Source organism: Brassica napus, chromosome A9 (genome assembly GCF_020379485.1).
Source record: "Brassica napus cultivar Da-Ae chromosome A9, Da-Ae, whole genome shotgun sequence".
Taxonomy (NCBI): Eukaryota; Viridiplantae; Streptophyta; class Magnoliopsida; order Brassicales; family Brassicaceae; genus Brassica; species Brassica napus.
The window spans coordinates 38,930,207-38,955,339 of NC_063442.1; the positions used below are offsets into that span (position 1 = coordinate 38,930,207).

General features: G+C 32.3%; 4 protein-coding genes across 5 annotated transcripts; 2 read left to right on the forward strand and 2 right to left on the reverse strand.

Moving 5' to 3' along the window:
• Nucleotides 1-1,345: 1,345 nt before the first annotated feature.
• On the reverse strand, nt 1,346-10,251 carry LOC106365156 (serine carboxypeptidase-like 22). Of its 2 annotated transcripts, XM_013804605.3 has the most exons (9): nt 8,371-10,248; nt 5,088-5,192; nt 4,835-4,930; nt 3,128-3,220; nt 2,812-2,897; nt 2,321-2,697; nt 1,972-2,073; nt 1,777-1,882; nt 1,346-1,691 (listed from the first exon to the last, which is right to left on the reverse strand). In XM_013804605.3, exons 1-9 carry the CDS (start codon nt 8,636-8,638, stop codon nt 1,545-1,547), a joined length of 1,380 nt encoding a protein of 459 aa, XP_013660059.2. In that variant the 5' UTR covers nt 8,639-10,248; the 3' UTR covers nt 1,346-1,544. The 2 variants fall into 2 exon arrangements, with proteins under 2 accessions (XP_013660059.2, XP_022547574.2); XM_022691853.2 differs by lacking the exon at nt 3,128-3,220 and having other exon boundaries at nt 8,371-10,251.
• Nucleotides 10,252-11,639: 1,388 nt separating this feature from the next.
• LOC106365157 (early nodulin-like protein 3) lies at nt 11,640-12,905 on the forward strand. Its single transcript, XM_013804606.3, has 2 exons — nt 11,640-11,921; nt 12,417-12,905. Exons 1-2 carry the CDS (start codon nt 11,738-11,740, stop codon nt 12,791-12,793), a joined length of 561 nt encoding a protein of 186 aa, XP_013660060.1. The 5' UTR covers nt 11,640-11,737; the 3' UTR covers nt 12,794-12,905.
• A 2,767-nt stretch (nt 12,906-15,672) lies between these two features.
• Nucleotides 15,673-19,746, forward strand: LOC106368634 (probable cyclic nucleotide-gated ion channel 6). Its single transcript, XM_013808642.3, has 8 exons — nt 15,673-15,800; nt 16,041-16,144; nt 16,217-16,790; nt 17,181-17,393; nt 17,475-17,788; nt 18,365-18,476; nt 18,567-18,803; nt 18,875-19,746. Exons 2-8 carry the CDS (start codon nt 16,095-16,097, stop codon nt 19,586-19,588), a joined length of 2,214 nt encoding a protein of 737 aa, XP_013664096.1. The 5' UTR covers nt 15,673-15,800; nt 16,041-16,094; the 3' UTR covers nt 19,589-19,746.
• LOC106368635 (gamma-glutamyl peptidase 5) lies at nt 19,727-23,903 on the reverse strand. Its single transcript, XM_048741482.1, has 3 exons — nt 21,256-23,903; nt 19,950-20,279; nt 19,727-19,867 (listed from the first exon to the last, which is right to left on the reverse strand). Exons 1-3 carry the CDS (start codon nt 21,565-21,567, stop codon nt 19,757-19,759), a joined length of 753 nt encoding a protein of 250 aa, XP_048597439.1. The 5' UTR covers nt 21,568-23,903; the 3' UTR covers nt 19,727-19,756.
• Between the last annotated feature and the right edge of the window lie 1,230 nt (nt 23,904-25,133).

The following is a 25,133-nucleotide window of genomic DNA, read 5'->3' on the forward strand; positions in this document are numbered from 1 at the left end:
ATGCGTATTGTGTGATGTAATATCACTGGTACGAGCGAGTTTTCACCGTAAGATTTAGAGAAAGTCGAGTCCCAGTCACTGGAACAACCGAGTTTGTATCGCCACAACCAAATCAAAGACGGAGAAGCTTATAATGAATTTTTTGAAATGCATTAATTGAATTTTTGCGGTCTGAATATACTAATTCGAATTATTGTATTTTTTAGGGGTGTTCAATCCGGATATCGGTTCGGTTTCGGTTCGGTTTTTTTCGGTTTTCGGTATTTCGGTTAGTAAAATATAACTACCATTCTAGATCCATATTTACTTCGGTTCGGTTCAGTTTATATACCGTCGGTTTTCGGTTTATTCGGTTTTATACCAAAAAAACATAATTATTTTGTTTGAGATCATATTATATGAATTTTTAGTCATATTGTCAAGATAGTCATTTATTAAAAAAATATTACATGTTCAAATAAATGAACAAATAAGTATAAATGATTCTACCGTCAAATAAAATAATCAAATCTATAACTAAAATCAAAACTTGAAATTTTGAAAATAAAAATATGAAACAAAACAGAAACATGAAAGAAAATTTTTTTCACTCTTCCATATTTAGTGTTCATTAAAATCATGCTTTTTCAATTGAAAACTTTCCATTAATTATTGTCCATCAAATTTATAATCTTCATATTAATTTAGTGAAGACTAAAATAAATCAAAAAGATAAAAAAAAAACTTAGAAAATAAAATGTCTGAATTGTGATGTATTGTTATTTAGTTATAGTTCAAGTGTTTTACAAATTAAGGTTTTTTATTACTATAAAATTATGGTAATAGTTATTAACACAAATTTAAATTATGTAACAAATAGATTTTCATGTATTGTTATAAAATAGATACATAATTATATGTTTCTACTTTTAATCGGTTTTATTCGGTTTAATCGGTTATATACCAAACCATATCCAAATCCTACGGTTTTTATAAAATTATATCCATTCGGTTTATATGGTATATACCAAAACCAAACCATATTGTCTATTTCGGTTCGGTTCGGTTCGGTACGGTTCGGTTTTACCATATTGAACAGCCCTAGTATTTTTACTTCTAATCTTATATTTAAATTAAAATTAAGATAATAATTATTTAATATTATTAAATCATTATAAAATATATTTAATATATAATAATAATAAAAAATGAAAAAGTAATACGTATACTAAAAAATCAAATTTATTTTAACATTAAATTTAGTGTCATATGAGTTATTTTAAGTGTTTGAGAAATTATGTTGCCACATGTCAATTATTTAAAAATTACTGGTTAGAATATTAAACTGAAATTTTGAGAAATCCAGTAGACTTTAAAAATAGTGATGTCCTTATGGTCTTAAATACCAACATACATCTTTTTTAAGTTACATGAGGATCGTTTCCTTACGAAGAATGCCCGTCTGTCTTTGGATTGTTCGTAATCAATCGATTTTCAAACAGACAAAGGGGAAAAGAAACACCAAGTTTATTCGGAATCCACATGTGGGCAATTCGCTTGCCCACTTAATAAGATCTTGGTAGCTCTTTGCCAGCCAAGAAATATTTTAAAAGAATTAGTGCACCCTGCGGTTTGAACAATGGCACCTCGTGGCCCGCTCCTCTTACCGTCACAAAGGTAAGCCCCTCATATACTTCTGTTCTTCCTCCTACCTGTTTGAGCCATAAAACATCACTAGCTAGCTCTCTATTACTGAAAATGTGTATATATATGTGTGTAATGAGGTCATGAATATACCTGGTTCCCGGAGTACCAAGGGTACCAGCGAGTTTTTACTGGAAGATTAAGTTTGCTGATGGAAAACCGAGTCGCTGTCACTGGAATCACCGAGTCTGTATCACCGCTGAATCACCATGTGATTGAAAAAATATGGATTAATGACTAAAGGACTTAATAATCACTAGTGTGATCACATTCTTAAACACAGTGTACCTATAGACCCATATCCTTAGACCAGCCTCCATGAGTTCTTTGTATATCGGCAACATCGAATTGTCAGACAGTCTCCAATTCCAGTTGTTAAACACAGGGTCACTGCATTATTTGGGAAGACCAAAAAATATGTTTTGACTTCTTTTTAAAAGGAAAATATGTTTGACTTAGTTCCAATAGAACTACAGTTGAATTTATGTATATTTTGATATATTTTTTTTTCTTTTCAGATTCGATTTTTTTTTGGTTTTAACTTCTACGTAATTTTAACCAAAGTTAATCCGGTTCGATTTTAGTTGTTGACCCTTGATTCATTGTCCTTGATTAGTAATGATATAGACTAAGATACCTGCAAGCTGTCCATTTATAAGGAATGGCTGTCTGGTTTGCATGCATAGCTCGCTGTACATCAGGGCGGTTATAGTATATATCAGCGTAGCTCTCGGTACAAGGGTCATACTCTGTAGTCTGTCTAGCTAGCACGGCTTTGCGCATTTGCTTCATCCGTACACACTTGGGTGTGTAGATGCTGTACTGATCGATTTCACCAAAGTCTGCCGCAGCATTGTAAATTGAAGAGTTGCACTCTTTGGAGAAACTGTCTGCCGTGAAATTGCAGTTTCTGAGGATGAGGTTGTAGTTTGTGTCGGAGATCATCGCGTGAGACCACCAATATGTTATGGTCCCTAACTTGTCGTTGTTTTTGTCCATGTCTGGGTTTCCAACCTTGAAGAGGCTCATTCATTTTATTATTTTTTTTTTTTTTGAACTATTCATTAATCATTTTATTATTACTATAATAGTTTTGCACTTTGACAAAATAAATAGATCTTAGCTTACCATGAATCCTTTGATATTGATGGTTGGTTTATTGAAGGCTTTGTTGTACTCATTGATCTTTTTGGCAAGCTGAGGAACATAATGCCCTGTAAAAATAGGCATTAAATTAAATAATGAAAGGAATTTTAAATAATCAAATTGAAATTATTATAAAAAAGAACTGTAATGATCCAATTTGTTTTCATTCATATGAATCAGCTTTAGTATAAACTTGTATTTGGAACGATCTTGGTTTGTATTTGATTGAACAAGATTAACTAGAAACCATTCAAACAATAATTTGAATGGTTGGAAGAGTGTCTATATGGCGACATACCAGCGTAGCTTTCACCAGCAATGTAGAAATCTCTATATTGATACTGAGGAAATCTTGACATCCATTTAATAAGAAATATCAGGTTTTCCTGAGCTGCAACATGCAATTATTCAATCAATTTCGGTCAACAAAATTATCAGTACGAAGTTTTTTTACATCTATTAATGCTGGATTGTAACTAACAAATTTTCTAGCATGTGCTGTCCCTAAATAATTAGAGGCCTAACGCAATATGAAAGTGTGTCCTTTAGATATTTTTTTAAACATCAAATATTTTATTATTAAAAATTTCTTTAATGTAATTACATATGTGGATTTATATGTATATATATATATCATGTTTTTAAAGGATTAAGTGCTATTTGAAAAAAGTTTTTCAGAAAAACCAATAATTTAGTTTTGAATTTTTAATTTAATTTTTAATATATGTATATATAAAGATATTGAGTTTCTTATAAGAAGACACTAGGAAGTATTTGAAAGACTATTAAAAACTCTAAAGAAAAAACCATGAATATAAAATTGAAAATATATACACTAACCAAGTTTTGGAAGACTTACATGGAAAATATATAATGAATCATCTATTGATGATCATTTAGTTTACATATAAAGTTAAATTTTGTCCCTTAAAATGTAGTTTGATATGTTTGCTGATGTCTGTACTAATTTGAAAGTTTTAAAAATGTTATGTAAAATTTGTAGTCGATCATGTATATTCATTGAAAATCAATTTCTAACATCGGACAAATGGTCAATGAAAAAAAATGTTTGTCAACTTTACGAATTAATTAAGCTTTGTTGTATGCACATACCAATTGAAAGTATTGTTTAGTCGCACCAAGTAGTGATTAATGCATGATGACAATCACAAATATATGCGAATAAAATATGTTATGTAGCTAGTCTCTCTTAATTCCATAACAATTTCCATAAGGCCATGATTATCTGCGTCCCAAAGGAGATATCTTAGCATTAATCGGATTTTAATTAAATGAAAAACATGCAATTAAAACTGGGACGGCCTTAGTTAAGAGTTTTTCGATGGCGTCCTAAGGAGATACGTGCCGTGTCGCGAATGGCCGAAAAAAAGGTAGGGCAAAATCGATTTGGGAATGAGAAACACTTTCCTCGTCGGATCTCTCTTCTCTCTCGATCTCTCTTCTCTCTCGATCTCTCCTCTTCTCTCCCGATCTCTCGGTTCTCTCTTCTATCTCGAAATCTCGATATCTCGACGGTGCTCTCGCGACGGTTCTCTCGACGGTGCTCTCGCGACGGTTCTCTCGACAGTGCTCTCTCGACGGTTCTCTCGATATCTCGACGGTGCTCTCTCGACTCTTGGCGGTTCTCCTCTCGATCTCTCGACGGTTCTCCTCTCCACTCTCGACGGTTCTCTCTCGACTCTCGACGGTTCTCTCTCATTACTTATTAAAAATATATAATTTATTTACTAAGAGATATCTACCAATAATCCTAACTTTTAGCGTTGCCCTTAACTTTTTCTCTTAAATTCAAAATAATATTAAACTAATCTAAGAATTTAGAAATTAGTCCCACCAATAATCATGCTCTAAGGATCGATAAATTGGTTTACATAATTAATTAAATGAAAATTGAAACTTGATCTAAACCCAAATGAAAACCCTAGCCATACCCAATTGAAAATTATGTGATATATATATGCTAAGTAAATAAAATGAATATGACCTGTACGTTCGTCTCCGAACTCTTTGAAATCAGAGCTTGTGTTCGTGTATGAAAATCCAACTCCAACGGGCGATTCCAGAAACAAAAGGTTTGCCTCTGTTATTACACATATTGGCATGTTACATATAATGAATATATAGAAACATATATAGATACAATTATTTTTCTTAGTGGGAGTTGTATAACGAAAGTAAACTTGATTAGTAAATATATAAAGATAGAAACATATCGAAATGAACTAGTGAGTACGTACCTATGTTCCAAGAAAAACTGTTGAGATAGAGATTTGAACCTCTGTTGATCCGAAATGGTCCAATTTCCTCCGTAGCTCCATAAGCAATAGACGAGCATCCCGGTCCTGTAGATTTAGTTACCTATGTTTTAAGTTAATGAACATATACACAATGATTGCTACGTTTTTCTCATATTTACTTTTTGTCAATCACATGCATTATATAGATTTAAATGTGGGTCAACATCGACAAGACTAACATAAACTCTTATTTATTAAATCCCTTACAAAGTTTCTTATAATATGTAAATCAAAGAAAATTAAAGGTCATACAACATAAATTAAAAGGTCACATTTTTCTTATACTCCTAATTAAAAAAAAATCGCGGTGAGCTTTTGATACATGCATGTTTCTGTCATTCTTACCAAATGTTAAAAGGAGAAAAATAATTGAAAAGTTGATGTTCAAAGTGATAATAGGGTTAGAGATATATAGCTACATAGTTGTATATCCAATCTTATTTTTGCTTTCTCTTGTGGTCCTGAGACTGGATATGTATATGTAATTAGGATCTTCGATCTGATGACCCTACTTTCAACTTCTGCCGGCTTTTGTTTATATAATCATTAAACAAAATTTAAAATTTCAGTGATTAAAGAAATAAATTATGTTTCTTAATTTCTTATATTTAAGCTTTCTTTACCCAAACTTTAATTTTGACATGTGACTTAATACATTTTCTAGATTTAGTAAGAAGTGTCGGTCCTCATAAAAATGAGGATAAAATCCATGTTCGTACACTCACCAGGGATTTACTTGTCTGTTCGGGTTGGTATAGCATATACTAAAAATTTTGGAAATCTACGATTAGTTAAAAATTAGTTTTAAAGTTTTCTGGTATTCCTACTTTAAACTAATTGGTACTAAGTGAAACACTATTATCTCGAATGAAGATGTTAAAAAAAAAAATCACATCAAAAATTTCGATGGAACGTACATAATATAAATAAACTTTGAAATAATGCTATTTTCTAGCCATTTCGGTGTAATTGAGCATTTCCTTGAGCCAATGTTAGCAGGATGATCGAACTATTTTTCAGGCCGGATTAATAGGTCAGAGTGTGGATCTATTCTGATACCATGTTAAGTTTTTTGAGACTCTAACTTAAAACCAACTTGCGTTAAGTGAACTGATCTAAGTTTCTTATATATTATTTAAGTTCTATTGAAATTCTTGACATGAAATCTTTTCTCCAATGTTTTAACATGATATGAGAAACACTCGATATTAAACCACTTTAAGAATGTTGTTCCCACAGTTATCCATGAACGTGAAAGAAGGTGTTAGTGAATGAATTAAAGTCTCGCATCGGTAATTGAAGAATTAATAAACTAATATATAAATGGTTAAATGGTTAGGATCAATCTAATTATCACTAATTAGTTTTTAAGTTAGAAGTCTGTGATAAATCTGAATTTAATTGGGTTCTGTATTATACATGTGTAGTTAACCTTTATTGACGAGGGAAGGAGTGCCATTTTTTGGGTTGGTTTTCTAAAAACTGTTAACAATCCTTTTCTCTCTCTCTTTTTTTTTCCTTATAATATCAGTGCTTTTTCTTGTGAACTTTAACCTAGACTTAATATATCTATAACCTAATATGTGATTTTGAACTTAAAATCTACAAAACAATGGATTTTTTTTCGAATAACTGACCGAACAATGTCAAATCGTCTATCTCTCCGTTGTATGCTTTTCCGGCTATTAGATGGCTGCGGAGAGTGCATTTTTGAACAGGGGATAGAAGCTATACAGAGAATATGCGTTGATTAAATGTTAAACATATAAATACAAAGCAGTTCTGACCAAAACCACCTTGAAACTTCTACCTATAATAAGGCTGCTTGAAAACTATTACCCTTAGATCAAAGTAGTATTTTTAATAATAGGCCACTATTGTTCATATTTTCCCTTTATACTATTTTTTGCTATTTAAAGGCTGTCTACAATTTGCTTTAGTTTTGTTTATGAGCTTGCCGCGAAAAAGATAGTGGATTAATGCTTTTATGTCGTTGTCATGCGCATGATCTGAATGTAGAGGATATGTTGACATAAGTGTGTGAGTATATTCCAATATTCCTTCAGGTCTAATTTAGTGAGAATTGTGGACTTCCGCTAAAAGATAATTGCATGTTTTCTTTTGTTTGTTTCATAACAAAAATTGCATGTTTCACTTATCAGAGTCATATTGGGTTGTTGATGTTGTTTTGGTGGACATGGATTTGCTTTAATCATAATTAAAAATTGTGATACGGCATAAAGTAGTTGCATTCTTATATATTTTACTTTTAAGTTAATTTAATTAAGAATAGTCATGATCATGAGATTTGGCGCCTTCCGCTTTTAGTTGACGAAAGATTTAGGATTAACATGTTTGTGTTGAGAAGAATTACAATTGGCTCATTATAGTAGAATACAAGCTATAACTATATGTATTGATATAGTGACAGATTCTATATATTTTAACAAAAAGTATCTACATAATTATTTTATTAACCTTTATATAATCGATTTCGTAATGTAGTAGTTTTAAACTACTAGGATCGTAATCGTATCATCATCCGGATTCACAAGCAATTTGTGGGTGATGCAAATTGTAGAGAAAACAAAACTCAGTTATTTTTATTTTGTTTGTTAAATAAGTCAATTATTTTGTAGGAGCATACAAAAAAATCAGTTATTTACACGATCTGCCTAATCTCAAGTACGTACCGACAAGGCTACAACTAAATACATTTTTAAGATCGCAACTATATGTGGCCGGTTAAGAATACAAACCTACTACGCAAAAATTCTACCTTGTGGGTTAAAAATGTATTGTGTGTTTTAAAGTAACATATTGTGTGTGTTTCACCTAATTAACCCCTTTTTTCTATTGCAACCTTCGCTTGTACCGTTATTTATAAATAAGATTTGTCCATAACTATCTTTTTTTTTTTAAATTCCATAATTATCAATTATAGAGTCGCTAACTTTTTGGCTTAGTTTTTTAGTTATGCCGAAATTGAGTGTGTGTTTTTCTTTTATACTGGATCCGAACTTGAATACAATGGTACATTTGGAGGAGATATATTAAGATATAACACCAATATTTAAATATCTATGAATATAACAAATGAGTAGTTCGCATTAAAGTAATTATCACAGAGAAGATATAATAACACCAATATATGAAGATATATTAGAGATCCATGCATGTGTGTATATATGAATGGAGACTGGAGACATAAAAAGAATCTAACCTCCATTGAGCCAAAGAAGAAGTGGTTTCGTGTGAGGGGAAGAAGATGACTCAGTGAGCCAGTAAAAGAGTGACCGGCCGTGTGACTCGTTCACTGTCACATAACCCGAAAACTGTGAGAATCCTACTTTTGGTTGCCCTGGAAGTGCTTCGATCCTGTCCTCCTCTTGCTCTCTTGATAATGATGATGATGATACTGTTGTTGCTGCTGATGATAATCGTGATGATGAAAGCACTAGTAGGAAAAGGAACAAATGTGTTCTTGCCATTTCTCCTCCTATCCTTTTCTTCGGTGGTATTTCTTAGACCAATAGAATGGAATAAGACGTGTTACCCCAACACATGGCATAAATATATATATACTAACATACACGTCCCCCCCACACACACATGTAAGTGTGTAATATATATATATATGTGTGTCTGTATATATTTATGTATATACTTGTGTTATGTGTGGGAGAGACATAAGGAAAGATGGATGGGATTCGGAGGCTCTCATGCAATGTGTTTGCTGAATCATTCATTGCACAATGTGGGCCATTCTCTCCCTCTTTCGAGAAATAAAATTAGGTATAGTAGTGTAACATTTTAACCAGTTTAGAAGTTTTGTAATTTAATTCAGATATACCAAATTATATCATGCGTCGTCTTTAATTCAGTATAATTGTCTTAATCATATAATTCAGTAAGTTTGTGTTCAAAAAAAATTATAGGCTTGATCATTTAGAATTAAAATAAGGAAAATATATTTTGGAAGTAAAAAGTATATTTATTCAACAATGTGATATATATTAAGAAATAAAAAACTTAATGGCCATTGAGCTGATAATTTTAAATAATGAAAATATTATAATATAACAGTAGTGGTTTTTATTTAATTAACAATTATTGTATTGTTGCGATTGGGTCATCCTCACTAATATTTACTAAAATAATATTTTGAATTATTCCCTTTAGCTCTTATTTCGGTAAAGAATAGTGTTTTCATGTAAAATTTGGAAAAATTAAAGTAGCTAACTCGTTAAAATTTGTGAATTTTTTTTTGTAAATTAATCACAATGTACGACGACCGAAGTCAACCGACTATTCTGTGTGCACCAAGAGTGGAATGTTAAACATAGTCAAAAACTGGTTTTTACAAGACATCAAAAAAACACCAAAAAGTTAGTCTAAGTCTTTAAATACTTGATGGTTGCCATATAACACAATGATCGATGATCGATATAGTATAATTCATAAGGTTTTATATATTATTTATAAAAGTTTATACGAATCTATTACACATACATAATAACCTTATACTTTATGTAAAATCTATAAATTATTTATGAAGGAGAATAAATAACTTATAAACATTATAAATGAGAGAGAATCCAAGAGAATTGCGAAGAAAGTTTGAGTTTTTTTTGTTAGATTGAAGTCTTCTTATTTCATCTTAGTTTGTTTATTGTACTCAAAACATTAAAAAAAAAAAAATCTAAGTCAGTGTAAATGTGTAGTCCTTTGATTGATTGTACAGATTATAGGAGATGGTCTCCACTCGAGCTCAAATCCGGTCTAGAGCACAAGTCACCATAATCATTTGTTAAGTATCCGGATTAAGGAAACATCTTTAATTTTATCTTCTTATCTCCTATATATTAATCCTAGAGCATTACAATATATTTTCGTCACCATGTATTATCACTAAGATGATTCTTAGAATCCTTAAAAAAATAAGTTGATCCATATAAATATATATTATATTTTTTAAACTAACTATCATATTGATTAGTAGTGTACAAAATAATATTCTCAATTATTTTCTTAAATAAAAGCTACGGAATTAGCTAATATAGTTAACATATATGTGACAATTAGATGACAAAAAAAATATATATGTGACAATTAATGATTATGAATAATATATATTTGATAACAATTTTTGCATTCTTTCTCTTTTTTGTTTAATTTTATATTATTAAAAAATTAAACAATAAAATCAAGCATATGATAAAAACTTAGATTTTTTTTCTTATATGTTATATTTTGATTTTTTGAAACGATTATAAATTACTAAAAAATGGTAAAAGTCCAAGATATTTTTTTGGTGATCAATGGTTTAACTTTTTTGTTTGTTCAATTAAGATACAAATAATCAAAATCGTAAGAAAATGAAGTCTCATATTATATATATAATATATATTAATATCATTTAAATTCAATTATATACTATATAACATATATAAATATGTTAATTTCAAAATTTTCATTGAAAACTTATTGATATCTTAATATTTTAATTTTAAAATTTGTATTGTAAAATCTCACATTAATTTTTTGTGATTAATGGTTTAATTTTTTTTTACTGTAAATATACAAATGTTAATAAAATCATATGAGTAAGAAGTGTCAATTTATATTAAAATATACTACATATATATATGTTGACAAAAAAAAATACTATATATATATATATGTCAATATCACTAAAGTTTTCATCTTTGTTTTCATATATGTTAACATAAGTAGTATGGTGATGAGGAGATCTCATCTTTGTTTGATGCGGAAGCTTGAGTTTCGGTGGAGGACCTGAAGGTGACCATATATAAGAGATGAAACGAAAGTTTAATGATGTTCAAATATTTTTGTGTTTGGCTCTGATACCATGCTAAAATTAAAATTGATATTTTGAACACTTGCTTTGATTGAATGAAGAGATATAATATTTTTTTAGTACAAGAGACTTTTGATCGTAAACCTATTAGAAAAAGAAGCTTGGTCCCAAAGCTGTTGGAGAAGCTTGAGCCTAAAGTTATCCTAATCTTAATCATATCAAGTCTCTGGAACTATTTCTGCAGTTGGAACTTGAAGGTAAACCGCATATTAGTCATTGATATTGGTTGTCAAGGTGGCCGAGTATTTTGTCGACCATCAAAAAGTCATGATTTAGTTAATCCCTTGATATTATCGATAACAAATGTAATTACTAATAGTTACGTCATGAAAAATATTTTACAAAATATTTGACTTAGTATATTTCAAGGTCAACTGTTTATATGTCAACAAATTATCCTCTATTAGTAACTGATATATTTTGGTTAAAAATGTATGATTTGATTCCAAAAAGGTACAATTTATTGGAGAATTTTTTACAAAGTCCACCGTTTTATTTGCTTTCATATTAAGGGAGATATATTTGTAAAAAGATATATATATAAGAAGGAAATAAATCCAATACAGATTGAACTTTATAATTACTTTGCTAACTGGGAAGATTTCACTAATTACAGGCAAGACCAGATTGACACCGAATCTTGCCGAGACCATATATCTCTTTATAAAAAAGAAACCCATCTAGCACCAAAACATAACAAGGAAGAACAATGGCGTCTTTGATTCCCATTTTGTCTCTAGTATTTCTCTTATTTGCAGCATTCTACCATCTTGGTGAGGCCAGAAACTTCACTGTGGGAGGATCAGTTCCCGGATGGAAGGTTCCAGATCCAGCCAACAACACTCTCAAAAATTGGGCAGCGGGCCGTCGATTCATAGTCGGAGACACTCTCGGTACAGATCTCATTCTTTGTTCAAGTTCTATTTATCTTACGTAACGAATTTGGTCTTGGATTAAGGGTCTATTATAACCACCAAAACATTGTGATTTCCTACAAACAAATTATTTCATGTTATATATTTTGATTGAGGGTGCATACCATAATTTCATGATGATATAGGAGATTTAATATGTTGATTTCATGTTTTCTACTCATGTTAAAATATTGAGTTCTTGTTTAAGTTATGTTAAAATACATACATATATATATATATATCATGATCTGAATTTGTATCATCAGTTTTCATAAAAAAAAGTAAAATGTATAACTACATAGTCGAGACCAGTTTTGTTTTTGCTCAGTCTCCGTATATCGTTTAGGTATATACGGAACAACCGATTTGGTTTACATAGATTTCATTGAGTTTTTATGTCTGTAAAAGAAAACATATTAATTAACCATGAACACAAATACAATTTTGTAATAACATTATATTTGCATGTGACAGTGTTTCACTACGATAACAAGACGAACGATTCGGTGTTAGAAGTGACAGAAGAAAACTACAAAAACTGCATCACAGAAAAACCAGTGAATGAATACAAAGGGGAACCCGCCATGGTGACACTTAGTGTCTCAGGTCCACACTACTTCATCAGTGGAGCTCCCGGTAATTGCCAGAAAGATGAGAAGTTGATCGTTGCGGTTCAGTCAACTCAACACCCTCCCATTCCCAAGCCCGCCGCTCCTACAGTACCAACTCCTTCAAAATCACCTACTACCGTGACAGCTCCAGCACCAGCTCCGAGCTCTGCCGTTGGGTTGGTTGCAGGAAGTGGCATCTTCTGGGCCATTGTCGCTATCATTGGCTTCGCTTGGGCTTAAGCCTCTCTTTAAAAAAAATGATTATGCAGCCAAATCTATATGTTTTAGAGAATAATGTTGAGTTTTGTCATCTTTGACATTTACTAATATTTAATTTGCAATATTTCTTGTTCTTGTCAACAAATTTTTTTTTTATACAGATACAGTACGTATCAGTTATTTTCTTAGCAATGTTTAATCATTTTGGTACCTAAAACTATCTTCATTTACTAAAGTATCCTCGTAAATACCACTACCAGCCACATTACTAGTATCACTTTAGATTTCGATTGTATCAAATAAAATCATAACGCAGGCATTAGAGAAATGGTTAAAAACTAGGGAAATTAGATTGTATGACAAGGAAAAAACACATAATTCACTGCATAACCATTTTCCCTAACGTTTCTATATACGGCGTTAATTTTATAAATTAATACTATACTGCCCCTTTCTGAAACCGGCAAAACCTGAAACAAAAAAAATTTAATATTCTTAATTATTATATCCAAAAAGTAAATCGTGGCTTTACTAACTTCACATATTTCCTTTTTACTTCTTTGGTATCTTCGTAGTCTTGAATTCTCTCCAGTACGGTTTTGCTTCATATCGTCATCTCCACTGGATTTGTTTTGAATTGTTCACTTCTTCTTCATTCTTTATAAACGCGTCATCTTCTCTTCGTCGGAGATCGTCGACCACACGACGACGTTAAAGTTTCAGCGCCGAGTAGTACCAAACCGTTCCTATTCTACTTCACACCGTCGATTCTTGTCAGATCTCTGGTTGTTCTAATGCCTATTTTATCACCGTCTGGAAATGACATGATCTCCGTTAGGTATATTCTATCTGATTTGGAATAGAATAAAATATAGACGTTATATTCCATTTGACTTGGATTGAAATAAATTCGAACGTTTAATATCACTTTCTTTAGCTTATGAATTCATACTTGTTTTAATATTTACGTATTTTTATACTTGTATTAGGGTTTATATTTCCGTGTAGGGTTTAGTGATGATTGGAGAGGGGTTAGTTTCTAGAATATTGAGTTCGTCACTGCAAGATTAGGGTTGACATTAGATTAAGTGTTCTATCTGATTTGGAATAGAATAAAATATAGACGTTATATTCCATTTGACTTGGAATGAAATAAATTCGAACGTTTAATATCACTTTCTTTAGCTTATGAATTCATATTTGTTTTAATATTTACGTATTTTTATACTTGTATTAGGGTTTATATTTCCGTTTAGGGTTTAGTGATGATTGGAGAGGGGTTAGTTTCTAGAATATTGAGTTCGTCACTGCAAGATTAGAGTTGACATTGGATTAAGTGTCATATTTCCGTGTAGGGATTCACGATTAGTTGATAGGGTTTTCGTATATATTCCCATGTGTGGTTTAAGATCGTGAGCTATGCATATCGCTATGTCTTACATGGTTTTCATTCCACATTATTGTTATACTTTACAATTTATTTTACATTTACTTTGTTATATGGATCCTAACATTTTTATCTTTTCCTTTTGTTTCTCAGGTTACAAATGAAAGATTTAGGCTGTCAAATAGATTGTTTGAAACTAGATTTGGGCCATCTGGTGAATATATTCTCATTTATATATAATGATGCACTGTGTATATAAGCGGAATATATCATGTGTACATAAAATGGAAAGACCATTCATGTGAAATGAATTATATAATCTTTACTATTTGTTGTATTCTATTTTATTTGCATAACATAGAATATAAATATGATTGTATAGTGCATAAGCATAAATTATGTTTTGTAGTTGTATCGTTGCTATCAAAACTAAGAATTTAAAAACTCAATTTTATCATTTTGTTAACCAGATCCACATAAGTGTAAACTTCACACAAATTTCGTTAACCACAGCTACATTTGGGCCATAATCTTATAGTACTTCGGCCATATGGAATAGAACATTCAGTGCATATATATATATGGTCAATAGTATATACTATTTCAAATTTTAATTTTATTCAAAATATTATAACTATATATTAGTTTACATTTGGGTTTTGGATTTAGTGATTGGAATTTAGGGTTCAGTATTTAGGAGTTGGGATAATGTTTAATATTTAGGAGTTATGAATGAAGTCATAATCCTATACTATTTCAGCCATGTGGAATAAAGTATTTGATGCATATGTATGTGGTCAATAGTATATACTATTTTATATTTTAATTTTATTCAAAATATTATAACTACATATTATAGTTTACATTTGGGTTTGGGTTTAGTGATTGGAATTTAGGGTTTAGTATTTAGGAGTTATGGTAATGTTTAATATTTAGGAGTTGTGTATGGAGTTATAATCCTATACTACTTCGACCATGTGGAATAGAGCATTTGATGCATATGTATGTGGTTGTTCCCTCAAATTACATGGTCGTAATCTTTGCTTTCTTCACATTCTTGCTTTTGAATTCCTTCGGATGGACTTACAGTGGTAATTTGATGGAATACAACACTCATCTTAAAAATGGAATGATCGAGGTTGGTGAATGGAATACAAAATATATTGGAAGGAGATATATTTTAATCCACCAATTACTGCGCATAGAAAATCCGTATGCGGTAAATATACAAGTCACGTGGTTCTCCTCTCTTTTATAAGTTACCATCAACTCACCTCTTTGTTGGGCCACATAGATTATAGTCGACGTCATCTATATTCATGTTTCACCGACAACTTGTTGTAATAAAGGACAGAACCGGATCATATGAGGGTTAAATGTCACCAATTCAATTATGTCAAAATCATAGTCAGTTTCCTAATTACATTTTTGCTTTTGGCTATCTCGCAAATTCACCCTAAAAACTAGGGAAATTAGTTTTTATTATTTAATAAAAACATATAGGATGAGAAGAGAGAAAAGACAGCAGAGGAAGCGGGTAGACCCGACCCGGACAGCAAGAAAGAAGAAAGTCAATATTTGGACAGAAGACAAGACACCTTCACTTCCTGCTTCCGTTTTTTACCTGCTTCAGATTCATCTGTAAGTCCTTCTTCTTCTTCATATTCGTCCTGATCTCACTGACTTATACCGTGGAAACGCTAAGCTGATTCAAGTTTTGCAATTTGTTCGACGTTGGATTCGATTCTGTCTTTTAGAAATTTTTATAAATTAATTTGGTTTTGTGTTTCATTTTCATTTCTGGGTTTCTTAAATTCTTGAAACTTATAAATTAATTCAAGATAAAGATATAGAGCTGAAAGGTTTCAAATAATATATTAGGGGATTCATGAGTTGAAAGAATCTTAGAGAAGAGTATGTTTGATTGCTGCACCAATGGAGTCAAAATCTCAAGTAATCAGTGGCCATCGCGAGAAGTTCATCAGGTATATATATACTTTCCTCTTCTTCTTCTTTGATGAATCTTGATTTTCTTGATTTTTTTATTTTTGTAACAGGTTGGATAGTATGGACCCAAGGAGTCCTGAAGCAGGTCTAAACAGATGCACAATAAACATCCAAAGACCAAAACGTTTTACTCAAGCAAACAAAACATCATCCGGTTCTTTCAAGAAAGGCTTCAGAAAAGGATCCGAGGGGCTTTGGTCCATAGGCAGATCCATAGGACTCGGTGTCTCCCGCGCCGTATTCCCAGAAGATCTCGAAGTTTCCGAGAAGAAGATCTTTGATCCGCAAGACAAGTTCCTTCTCCTCTGCAACAAGCTCTTCGTCGCTTCTTGCATCCTCGCTGTATCCGTGGACCCGCTCTTCTTGTTTCTCCCCTTCATCAACGATAAAGCCAAATGCGTTGGTATAGACCGGAAGCTAGCGATTGTGACCACCACGCTGAGGACGGTTATAGATTCTTTTTATCTCTTTCACATGGCTTTGAGGTTTAGAACAGCTTACGTCGCTCCTTCGTCGCGTGTTTTTGGTCGTGGAGAGCTTGTGATTGACCCTGCGCAGATAGCTAAACGGTATCTGCAACAGTACTTCATCATAGACTTGCTCTCTGTGCTTCCCGTTCCACAGGTATAACAACATCATCATAACATAACTCTAAAGCCGGCTAACATAGGGAGACAAAGGGTGCAACCACCCCGCCCCGAGTTCAAATCCGTGTCCTCATGTATCTTGATAATTAAGGGACTCAGTATTTTGTATATATACATATTTTTATATAGAAAAATCTGAATATTTACTAAATTTGGTTGAAAAAAGACCCTAAAATATTTTTTATGTATTCCTTTTCATTCCAAATTTTATAAAAATATTGAGGATAAAAATTTTAAATATATTTTAATTTAAAATAAACATAAATATTAGGAGATTAAAACTTTTTTGCCTAGGAGCCCAAATAAATATTGAGCCGGCCCTTTCTCTCAGTTACTTTGTTTATGTTTACTTCATACATCATTTCAGATTATAGTATGGAGGTTCCTCTACAGTTCTAGAGGAGCGAACGTTCTGGCAACAAAACAAGCGCTTAGATACATAGTGTTAGTCCAATACATTCCGCGGTTTCTTCGTATGTATCCTTTAAGTTCAGAGCTGAAGAGAACCGCAGGAGTGTTCGCCGAAACCGCTTGGGCTGGTGCAGCTTACTACTTGCTACTTTACATGCTTGCAAGTCATGTAAGTACTAAACCCATTACAACCGTTTCTTTTTGTTTGCTTACTTTTTCCATAAAGAGTTTTTGTGTGTAAAAAATGCAGATTGTTGGAGCGTTGTGGTATTTGCTTGCCTTAGAACGCAATAACGATTGCTGGAGTAAGGCGTGCAAAGATAATGACAACTGTACTAGAAACTTTTTGTTTTGCGGTAACCAAAACATGAAAGGTTATGATGCTTGGGACGATGTTAAAGATCCGTTTCTCCAGCTGCGTTGTCCTGTCAATGTCACTGAAGGCGAAGAGCCTCCCTTTGATTTTGGGATCTACTTGAGAGCTCTCTCCTCTGGCATTGTCTCATCTAAAAAGTTTGTCTCAAAGTACTTCTTCTGCTTGTGGTGGGGACTACAAAATCTTAGGTAATGGCGAAAAGTATATTCAAGAAATAGCTAGGTGGTAACTAGGCGATCTATAGGTACTAGCAACTAGGCGGTTAACAAATTATTGATTTGTTTTCTATATATTTTACATTTTATATAAGATATTTTAGTTTTTAGGTTTAATTATAAAATTATTTTGATGAATTATCAAAACTAAATATACATACAAAAGAAATTAGAAAAAATTATGCATATGTACTAACATTATTACTTAATTTAACAAATTTAAACTGGTTTAGAAGTGTTTAAACCGATTTAAAAGGGTTTAAACCGGTTTGACTTGTATAAATTGGATTTCAAGAAAAAAAATTCGGTTAGGACCAATTTGCCACCTAAACCGATTTCTAGATCTATGACCGGATCTTGGCACAGCCCAATGAAACATTTGCCTTGGCTCCCAAAAATTTTGGAGGTTATATACATAGATATAGTTCCATACTATTGATTTTTTTTAATTTAATGTTATAAATATTTTTAGCCTCCAAATTTTCACATCCTGCCTTGAACTAGTCCTTTTCGCTATTTATTAACCTCAAGAGTCTTGTGAAATTGCAGCACGCTTGGGCAAGGGCTTGAAACTAGCACATACCCTGGAGAGGTTATATTCTCCATAGTACTTGCTATTGCTGGACTTCTACTCTTTGCCCTCCTCATTGGAAACATGCAGGTAACTTAAAAGACAAGAGCTTGTTTGGTTATTTATGTATTGTTATGAAGAGAAACAATGTAAATGATCTGTGACAAATCTTGTGGACAGACTTATCTTCAATCGCTTACTATCCGGTTAGAAGAAATGCGAGTCAAAAGACGCGACTCAGAACAGTGGATGCACCATCGAATGCTTCCACCTGAGCTAAGGGAACGAGTCAGAAGATACGACCAGTACAAGTGGTTGGAGACGCGTGGAGTCGATGAAGAGAATCTCGTTTCCAACCTCCCCAAGGATCTCAGAAGAGACATCAAACGTCATCTCTGTCTCGCCTTGGTCCGAAGAGTATGTACTCTTGCCTCCTGTCTTAATATCATATCTTCTTGAAAGTCTTTTTCTAATTTAATTTTCTTTAGGTTCCATTGTTTGAGAACATGGACGAGAGGCTGCTAGATGCAATCTGTGAGCGGCTCAAGCCATGTCTATACACCGAGAAGTCGTTCTTGGTCCGTGAGGGAGACCCTGTGAACGAGATGCTCTTCATAATCCGTGGCCGGCTCGAGAGTGTAACAACAGACGGTGGAAGAAGCGGTTTCTACAACCGCAGCTTACTTAAAGAAGGAGACTTCTGCGGCGACGAGCTTCTGACATGGGCCCTAGACCCCAAATCAGGCTCTAACCTACCGTCCTCGACAAGAACCGTCAAGGCCTTGACCGAAGTAGAAGCTTTCGCTTTGATAGCTGACGAGCTTAAGTTCGTGGCGAGCCAGTTCAGGAGACTTCACAGCAGACAAGTGCAGCACACTTTCAGATTCTACTCGCAGCAGTGGAGGACTTGGGCCGCTTGCTTTATCCAAGCTGCGTGGCGACGGTACACGAAGAGGAAGAAACTGGAGGAGCTTAGGAAAGAAGAGGAGATGGAGGAAGAGTCTTCTACTGCGAGGCTTATCGCGGGAGGTAGTAGTCCTTTTAGCATCAGAGCGACGTTCTTGGCTTCAAGGTTTGCAGCTAATGCGCTTCGTGGTGTTCGGAAGAACCGGACTGCTAAGCTGTTGGCTTTGTCGCAACCAACTAAAGAGTTGTTGAAAGTTCAGAAACCTCCTGAACCAGACTTCTCTGCTGATTGCTGACAATACATTTGATTCAGTTGTACACAATCACAAAGATGTTTTGGTTCTCAAAAGATACTTAGTTGGGTGTTTATAAATGCTTTTTAATACCCAAAAATATTGTAATATAAAATGATTTATTCTGAATGTTTCATTCCACAGAAATTGTTTTCAGTTTATTTTTAAGACTTAAATTTGATCGGTTTTTCCTTTCAGAAAGTTCTTGCAGAGAGTCTGCCACTGTTTCCTATCTGGTTCGGCCTCTTCCATCGTTGCTTTGGCCTTATCCGCAAGATCTTGCTGCAAAATAGGCAAAAAAAGAAACATTCATAAGCAAAATCAAAGACAATGTATAGAAGGGGGATACAGAAGCAAAACAAACCTCCATCAACTTCAGACTGACGACACGATCGATGATCTCGAAGAGAATCTCTTTGTTGTACTCAGGATGGCCTTGGATGGAGAGGAGGTGATCTCCGTAGGAGGCCATCTCGACGTTGTATTTGTCTGAATAAGCAAGCAACGTAGCTGACTCAGGGAGTTCCCAAACTTCGTCTTGGTGACATTTTATGATGGCTAGTGAATTTGGAGTCTTGTCTCCGAAGTAACCACCAGGTTTCACCGAGTCTTTAGCTATTGTTATGCTTCTGAGTCCCATGTCTGCACCTCTCCTCGCTCTTCCGATTTTTCCTCCTTTGATTCTATTTAGTATCTGGTTTCATCAACAAAGAGATGATGGATCATTCATTATGTGATCATCCTTTTCAGTCAAACGTTAGAATACTAATCCAGTGGTTTACGTTTCAAGATATGTACAATCCACTATATAATAAACAATGTATTAAGTTCCCAATGTAGATATTCCCATTGCCAAGAATCAAAAGTTTCAAATTGGACCTATTTGGAGAAAACAATGAACAATATGATGTTTTCAAGATTTAAAGGAATTTAATTTTAGTATTCAGATATGTGTTTTCAATATATTTTTCCAAATTTCATCTTCTATCTTAACATTATTATCAAACAATATATTCTTTCTTCTAAATACGACATGTAAATTATTAAATAATTTTAATATTTTATTTATTTATTTTTAATAGTTACTGTAAAAATTTGATTAAGAAAAAAATATATTTATGCCTCTAAATCTTTATATTCATTTTTTTATTATGTTGTTCTTTTGAAGTTACTCATGTCGTTCTCAACAATCTAATAAAATGGCCATGACTAGCTACTTAAGAATATCAATTCTTTAAAATGATATTTTTCCGTGTCTGAGTTTACATGTTAAGCAAATTCCAACAAAAATATATTTAGATTTAAAAATAACATTTTTCCAAAAAAAAAAAAAAAAACTCAGAATGAAATGCGAACATATGACATCGATTAATCTCTTAGTAACATTGTATTGTTACAAAGAAATCAGTTTCTGTGATATGATTGCCTATACACAGTGGACTACCCCTTTCTATATTTTCTTCTATAATAGAGTTTTTATCTTTAGAACAAAATATAGAAATGGATTTGATATCTAGTTAAAAAATGGGGTTTAAAAAGAAAAAAAGGGGGTTTATGGGTTTTTTCACAGCCCTAATTACAAATAATCCAACGGACGTTACGGATCAAATCAAATAAGAAATATTCAATCTAAAAGAAACAGAAAAGAGAAAAGTTAGGAAGAGAAAAACCTGATGGCCAAAGCAGATACCTAGAACCTTCTTCTTCATGTCGTCCAGTTTTTGACAAATCGAACAAAGCTTAATGATCCAATCATCATCTCCAAAAGCGTCATGGAGACTACCACTGATAATGAAACCATCGTACTTGTCCAGATCTTTCTCCTCCGGAAACTCGCCGTCGATCACCCGGAAGAGATCCCATTGCTCTCCTTCTTCGCCGAATGTGGACACGAACACGTTGAAATAACCTCCGTATGTCTTCTTCACAAACGTTGAATCGCACGTCGCTAGAAACAAAGCGAATCTCTTTTGCTCAACCATTGTTTTATTTGTCGAGAGAGATTGATGGATGGATGGATTGGACCAGCGAAAAGGGTGTGTTGTGTATTTAAGAGTAGGCAGAGAGGCCAGAACAAGATTTTGTTACCTTTGTTTTCTGATCTTGCAGTAACAGTTTGATATTCTTGTTTTATTTATTAGGAGAGTAATTACGTTTTCTTCTTCTAATCCAGCTGTTGTAACAAACAAATATATATATCTTACCATAATTTTATTCATGGCCAACTACCAATTTAATCTATACTATTAAAACATTATTTGTTTAGATTTGCGTTTAGTTTCCTTTAGATATTATGAGATTTGTCACTGTCATTTAATTATAATTTTTTTTATTGAATGTATAATTGGAACAAATATCAAGCATGAAAACTCCTTACACGTTTATCCCGTATACTATACATTTATAAATTATATGACCTTCCAAGTATAGGATCCACTAAAGTGTACGACCCGCCAAATATCATTTTATGCGTGTTCTATGTTATTAATTTTTTTTTTTTTGTGAGAAAATTTTACGTTATTTTCCCTATACTATACGTGTTCTGTCATAATCCCTAATATTGCAGTCGGTTATATTCTCATGATAGGTGCCATTATGATATCGAGATTAAGAGCTGGATTGATATGGATTTTATGATAACTATAGCCAAATACGCCGATTCGAACAGATACCCAAAACGTCTAGATCTAGTTCAAACTATTGATGACAACGCTCTCGTAAATACATGGACGTTATGAAAACACACCGTTTTACATTACTAGATAAATCACAAAGATTGTGTTTCTGCTAAAAGTTTTCTTTATAAAAAAAGGTTGCAGAACTTTGATCCGTAACCCTATATAAATCACCCTCGCCTCAATTTTTTTCTATGAAAACTTTAGCCAGACCACGATTTTTCTCAAACACTTTTTCATCTTTTTGACGGTAGCTTTTAAATCCAGCATTCCGCCTTTGTTTATTTTTACTTTTAAAAAAAATTTGATTTAATATGAATGAGACTTTTCTGGATTTGGTTCTAATTTTGACAAATTTAGAGATACAAATATTTTGAATTTTTAATGGTGGTTTCCGTCTATATTTGTGATAATTCGGTGTTCTTTATCGTAAATCTATTAGAGGTCTTATTCATTAGAATTTAGAAGACATGGTGTTTGAACACGAAGAGTCAGAATTTGGTCTTTTGTTAGGTAGTGTGAACATGAAGGAGATAGTCAAGATGACCACCTAACTGGTCTGAGCTGACCTACTACACTCTAGCAAATTTTAGCTGCCTACACTAATCCTAAACTGACTATATTGGAGAGAAGATCCCACATCGGATTATATGAAAGGGACTTGAGTAATATATAAGGGACTTGGGTCAATCCACTAATTGCCAATTGGTTTTAAGTTGGAAGCCCAGGAAACTTATCATGGTATCAGAGCCAGCCCAATACCCTGACCCATTAATCCGGCCCGGACAGTGGCCCGATCATCCCATTAGCTGATGGCCCATAGAAGGCTCAGTTCCACCGAGATCGCTAGAAAAAAAAAGCATGATTTCGGAGGGGGTATGATAGATTCTGCGAGATTAATGGTTATACGCACCATTATCTCGAGGGAAGGTATTGGAGAGAAGATCCCACATCGGATTATATGAAAGGGACTTGAGTAATATATAAGGGACTTGGGTCAATCCACTAATTGCCAATTGGTTTTAAGTTGGAAGCCCAGGAAACTTATCAGACTACATTATCTCTGAGCTATGTAGGAACTTGTTCTAACCGCAGGAGCTACCCAAATTCCTAACTCGGTTTCTTGACAGCGCTTATGAATTATCCGGCGAAAATTCTGAACCTCGATTGTGTTTGTCTATAAAACATCTATTTGGTCATGTGCAGGACCGATGACGTTACAAAACTAATTTGTCAAAATTGTAGGAAATGGATATATACAAATAGCTGCATGATATATTTAACTCAAATAGGAATAGAAAAATGTAAATACAGAAATATATGATAAAACTTAATTGATTATTAAATAATATAATAATTAAAATGGAAATAAATAAACAATTTTAATCTTTTGACAGAATAATTGATTTTAATCTTGTTTGTGATTCTGCGTTGTTATTTTAAATTTATATTTCACGATTACTTTTGTTTTTAATTAATTTTGATTTTATTGGGTGATAAAAGATAGAATTGTAAATATGCGTATATTCATATACGCACGTCATTAATTATTTAGGAGACTGTAACTCTCCAAAGTAAAATTAAAAAGAATACCAAAACGTAATATCCACAAACTTAAATGGATCGTAAATACTAAAGTTTAAGAGATACTAGATTTTGACCCGCGCAGGCGCGCGGGTGTATATTTTGAAAAATATGTTGATATTTGTTTTTCATGTAATTATTAGGATTTGGAAAAATGAATCCGAGGAACCTAACCGATACCGATCCAAAAATATAGTATCAAACCCGAACATAAATTGATTAAATATTCTAATTATTCAAAATTTTGTTATTTAGAGAACCGAATCTGATCCGAACCGAAGTATTTGGGTATCCGAATTTATCTAAAAATAGATTTATATACTTATATATATTAATTATTTTTAGATTTAACGTATATAAAACATCAAAAATGATACTTTTAAATTGGTTTAAATACTTGAAAATATATATAGATAGTCAAAAGTAAATATCTGAAATAGTTAAAGTATACTCAAATCACCAAAAATACTTAAAATAATTATTGATTCCGTATCCAAAATTTTAAATCAAGCCAATTGATATGTTAAGCTTAAGTATTATGACATATGTTATTCAAATTTATACGTAATAGAGAAATTTAAAATATATAATAATTTAAGACTTTAAAATAATTTAAATTAGTTATCCAAACCCAAACCAAACCCGCAAAGATCCAAATCGAACTCAAACCAAAATTTAGAAACATTCTAATAAGGCTGAAATCTTTGACCCTGAAAACCCGAAATACAAACCGATCAGAACCAAACCCGTATGGGTACCCAAAAGCCGAGCTCTAGTCATTATTATATATTGTATTTTATTTTCATATAATTAATCATATTTTATATGTACCATCATATAAGTAATCATATAATTAATAGTATTTTATACATACCATCATATAAATAATTACATATATTATATTTTTAAAACTTAATATGAAATATAAAAACCATAATTTGAGTTGGTATTTCAAATTGGGCTTTGTATTATATTTTTCTTATATATATTGACAGTATTTTTTTATAATGGTTATTGAAAAATAGTTTAGTAAAAATCCATTTTTGAATATATGTAAATTTTTGAATCAATTTTTAATATAAATCAAATTTGAATTATTATTTTGATTTGAAATATGTATATAAAGTTTAAATTTTGTTTTATGGTTAGTTTAGAAAAAAAAATTTTAGGCAATTAGATTGACCTATTTTGGTATATTTTAAAAGTGGCCTAGATAACTTTCAATTTTTTTAAAAAATATAAGCCCATTACTTTTTTTCTTAATACTACTATCCTTGTTTTCAAACAAA